At 61.8% G+C, this 4,679-nt stretch overlaps 1 protein-coding gene across 1 annotated transcript; it reads left to right on the top strand.

Annotated features, from left to right (window-relative positions):
• Window positions 1-289: 289 nt before the first annotated feature.
• On the top strand, window positions 290-2,381 carry FIBRA_06350 (uncharacterized protein; the record flags this gene model as incomplete). Its single annotated transcript, XM_012328080.1, has 6 exons — window positions 290-783; window positions 1,286-1,606; window positions 1,664-1,785; window positions 1,821-1,952; window positions 2,013-2,167; window positions 2,256-2,381. 6 exons carry the CDS (start codon window positions 290-292, stop codon window positions 2,379-2,381), a joined length of 1,350 nt encoding a protein of 449 aa, XP_012183470.1.
• Between the last annotated feature and the right edge of the window lie 2,298 nt (window positions 2,382-4,679).

Genomic DNA, 4,679 nt, shown 5'->3' with positions numbered 1-4,679 from the left:
GTACCGGGACGGGGGGGACGTGGTGCGGCCGCCGAAGGAGAAGGTACGGGTGGACGCCGGGGTCCGGGAAAGTCGGTATCGTACGCTGGTGAGCCATCTGCCGTCGGTGACTGCGTGGGAGTGGGAGCATGTGCCGGTGCGTGTCGTGTATTGCGTTGTGCGTGCGCTGGTGCGGATGGGGGAGCGGGCACTGGCGGAGGCGGCGGCGAGGAGCTTCCTGGAGCACGCGCCGGGTCGGGCGAGTGCGTGGAGGAGGAAACGGTACTTGGAGATTGTGCACCTGCTGCTGATGCCTGGAAAGCAGGACGGGGCCGGCGAGTTGAACGCGCTGCTGAAGCTGTTTGGACGGATGGTGCGGGCGCGGCCGACGCTGGAGCCGGACGCGACGACGGTGTTCCGGCTGATGCGGCCGCTGAAACGGGCGGTGAGGAGCGGGGATCTGGGACTGGGGCTGGTGCAGAGCTTCGTACGGCGGTGGGGATTACGTGTGGTGGATGATAGGGTCCGGCGGCGGCTTGCGTCTCTGGCAATCAAGCAGGCGAACAGCCGGCTGGCACTCGACGTCGTTCGATCGCAGGAGGTTGTCGAGCAGGTCCAGGCGGAGATGGCGGCCGAGAACGTCCTTCTTCACGACGTGGCGCACGGCACGCTGTCGGGGCAGCCTGCTCAACGCGGCGAGCTCCTCCGCTTCGGGCGGCGGGCCAGAGAGGGTTGGCACTGGCGGCTTGTCCGGAGACGGCTGTGGCGGGCACGGATGGCGGCAGGGAAGAGGAAGCAGAACATGTAGTGAGAGAGAGCGAAAATTAGTCGGGCAATGGCATTCATAGTGAGCGACGGAGCGATGCGCAGGATCTGAGTCTGATGCGCGAGCGTGGTCGAGAGCCATGATCGTAACGCGCCGCCTGCCACGCCAGAGCAGCTATCGAAAGGTGACTCGTCCTGTCTCTCTCTCTCTCTCTCTGCGCCTCTTCGACGTTGGCTCAAGTCGGGCCAGACTTTCAGCTCTCTCTCTCTCTCTGCGAATCCACAGCCCTCGCCGTCCCCGGTCGCAGCGAGCAGCGACCCCGCCCCCGCCCCCGCCCGCGTCGACTCGGACGGCGGAGGCCGGCGGGGGGCGGGCGCAGACTGGGACGGATGAAGATGATCGGACCCTCGGAGACCACGGATTGGGCAGGCAGCGATAGATTGCGCGGGGAGGATCACATCTGTGCTGCCCGAGGTCGCCGACGCAAGTTCGAGCCCGAGATTCGCCTCATCTTGATTGACTCGCTCAAATCTCTCTCAGATTCAGCCACTTCGATCTTCTCTCTCGCCCATCCTCTTCCAGCCATGCCCGTTCACCGTCGCCCCGTCTCTCTCATTCCGTGTCCTCGACGTCCCCCAATTATTCCCCTCTCCCTTTGCATTCCAACGTCACCCCCCAGCCCATAAATTCAGCCCCCAATGTCCTCTCTCTCCATCCCCTGCCTTTCCCTTTCCTTCCCTTCTCCCCCTCTCACACCGTCCTCATGTCTCAGAAGTTCGCCGTCCCGGTCCCCGACTCCTTCTTGAGCATAGCCACCACTTGTGTCGGCTGCGGACCAGGCGGAAGCACTTCCATGTTGGCGTACGTCCCCCGCCCGAGCCCCGTCCCATTTCTACACTCTTTTGTTTTTTTTTATAGACGCGTCGCTATCGTCAATTACCGCGGCCAGACCCTCTGTGACATATTCGTCCAGCCAACAATGCCCGTGTCTGATTATCGCACTAGCACCACCGGCCTTTCCGCCACAGATTTAGACCCCAGTATGTCCGCCGCCCCGCCCAATTGATTTTCCCAGTGCCAACCTCACCCGTCCCCTCTCCGCTCGCAGATAACGGGGCACGCCCATTTAAGGACGTCCAGCAGCACGTTGCTGCCCTCATGAAGGACAAGGTGCTCGTCGGACACTCCCTCTGGCAGGACTTGGTCGGTGCGTGTCCACCCCCAACATTAAAAGCCCTCTCTCCGCTCACCACCTTGTTCCGATCAGTCCTCGGCATTCCTCATCCCGCGGTTGCAACCCGCGACGTCGCGCTCTACCAGCCATTCCGGAATGCTCTCCGCACTCCAAATCAAATCATCGGCCTCCAGACCCTAATGTGGCACCTTATGCGCCGCAGAATTCAGGACAGCAAAGTCGATGCGGTGCGTACCATTTTCAGCCCCCGGCGGTGCCGAAATTTGTCCCCCTCATTTCCCTTTCGTATCCGCTCTGACATGTTCGGATCTCCAGCTCGAAAATGCTCGCGCAGCGCTTGATCTCTATCGCTCCCATGCGGCCGAATGGGAGGGTGCCGTCTCCAAGGGACAGTGGCCTTGCCATCTCCCCCCCAGCACTTTTTCCCGCTGCTACCTGTGAGGCCCGGCCGGACTTTGAACTCCCCCGTGAAATGAAGCCAAGCTAGTAATGCATATAACCGCGTACATACAAGTATAATTAGCTGTGCATAATACCTCCCACTCCTTCTTGGCCCTCCTTCCGTGCCCTCCTTTGACGACGAGTCTGCAGGGGTCTTGTCGAGTAGATAAATGTACCTGCCTTCTTGTGTGGAGCGCGTCGTCCTGATCCAATGCCAGTGTCTTTTTCTTGCACGCGGTTTGACGTATTATGAACGCAAGACTAATTGACAAACTCCGCATCCGCACCCTCAATTATGATTCGCCGTACTCATATGACATAATTCGACGGCCGGCACGAGGCCCCTCCGAATGCAGAGACCCGTCATGGACGGTGCTAAAGGATACGGCATCTCAACGATAGCCAGAAGCACACGAAGGGGCAGCCTAGCATTTTCAAGAAGATGTCGCACACCGGCCCAGCATTTTCAAGGAGATCTCGCACACCAGCCCTCGCTCGTTCCGACTTTGCTTGCTCGGATCCCAGTGGGGAGGAGCTGCGTTCCTTCGCTTGCAGTTGGTCGTGGCCGATCACCGGCGCGAGTGAGAGCAGTCCACACCCCGAATCAATGATCAAGCACACGCGAGTCATCAGGAATGTATAGAGAACGCACGCGCACGCCGCCAGGACGACGTTGGAATGGTCGCTGAGTGCACACCACATATATTTGACGGTCTGTCTAGAATGCACCCACCGTCGTCCAACTCCGCTTACGCACGCGCGTTACGGCAGAAAAACAGGTTGGGACGCTGCTAGTTCGATCGCCCGCGGGATAGGCGCAGTCCATGATTCCTGAACGTTGAACAGAAACCGTCTGTGCGCAGCAGCATCATCATCACGGCCCTTGCTGATTGAGGCGTGGGCAACATCGTGTGCGATTAAGCTTCGAGCCTCCCGATAGTTGCTATTGGCATCGAGATGCACATCGATCGCTAGGCAGAATATGATTTCGTTTGCTCCCAAGGCGTTGCGCAATTAGGTAGGGTCCACACACACCGCGTCTGCTCGGCCCACACGGCGCTGGCCGCGCGCATAATGGCTGAACAATGCTAGTGACCGTCCGGGACGGTGGCGTGCCTGCTTGCAGCCGACTTGGAGGGAGGGGGGGAGGGCCAACAACGGAGAGACGCGGGGTGCGCCTGGTCTATCGAATTGGTATGTATGGGGCGGGTGTCGCGCACAGGCTGCGGGAGACGGAGGCTAGTGGTAGCGGATCAGGCGATGAAACAATGTGAACCCAATGGGAGGCACGGTGCCCGTGCCCCTGGCAATGCTGAACATTCTGTAAAAATGCTCGAGTGTGCTTGGCGTTGCTCGGCGAACATACGGCTGGACAGAACAGCCTGCGAGCGAGAGACCGAGAGAGTAGTCTGCCATGCATCACCCATTCCCAGAGGGGCCCAGCTGGGTGAATCCTCCCTGAATTTGTCGACTCGACTTGCTCGGAACATGCCGCCGCATCACGATTCTGCACAGGATGGGCCCGAAATGGCAAGTGCTCTTGAACACTCACGGCCATGCTTCCACCTTCATGGCGCCTTACCTCAAAGCCTGGAGACCGCCCGCCCTCGCCATCATCCCCTGACGAGCGTCCTCCATCCAGAATACAACACTCTCCCAATACGGCCCCCTCGCTCTCCGCCCGCCCGTCCCTCGACCGCCTCACAGCCCCGCCCGGCCTCGCTACCCCCCATGACGCCGTTCTCGCGGAACTACGAGGCCTCCAGCCCAGCCAAGGCATCACACCGCCTGCTCCAGGCGATCTCCCCCCTCCAGACCATCCCAACCCAGGCTCGTCCCCACCGGGCCCGCCGACCCTGGCTCTGCGCTCGTCCACCGCGACGCCCCTCCCGCCCACGGCGGAGACCATCTACGACCCTTTCTCCGGCTCCGTCGCAGGCGTCATCGTCAGCCCTCCCGCCCCCGATCGGCCCAAGGTCCACGCGCCCAGCACCGCATCCCTAGACCAGACCAAGGACGAGCTGTGGGCGCACCTCTCCTCCATCCGCGACCTCCAGCGCGACCTCGCCGGGATGCACCTCCAGATGGAGGGCATCGGCTCCGCCGACTCCAAGGGCTCCAAGCGCGCCCACGGCGCCCTCCGCGCGACGGAGGAGTGGGAGGACCCCGGCCACGCGGAGCAGCAGCGCAAGGCCGCGCGCGACGCCGAGTTTGCCAACCTCGCCGACACGTTCGCCGAGCGGCGGGGCGCGATAGACGGCATCATGCACAAGGTACGTACCCCCGCCCGCCCGCCCG

The sequence above is a fragment of the Fibroporia radiculosa genome, assembly GCF_000313525.1.
Source record: "Fibroporia radiculosa TFFH 294 genomic supercontigs, scaffold6738, whole genome shotgun sequence".
Classification (NCBI taxonomy): Eukaryota; Fungi; Basidiomycota; class Agaricomycetes; order Polyporales; family Fibroporiaceae; genus Fibroporia; species Fibroporia radiculosa.
The sequence above is the reverse complement of the archived record's forward strand: the minus strand, read 5'-3'. Positions and strand labels throughout refer to the sequence as shown.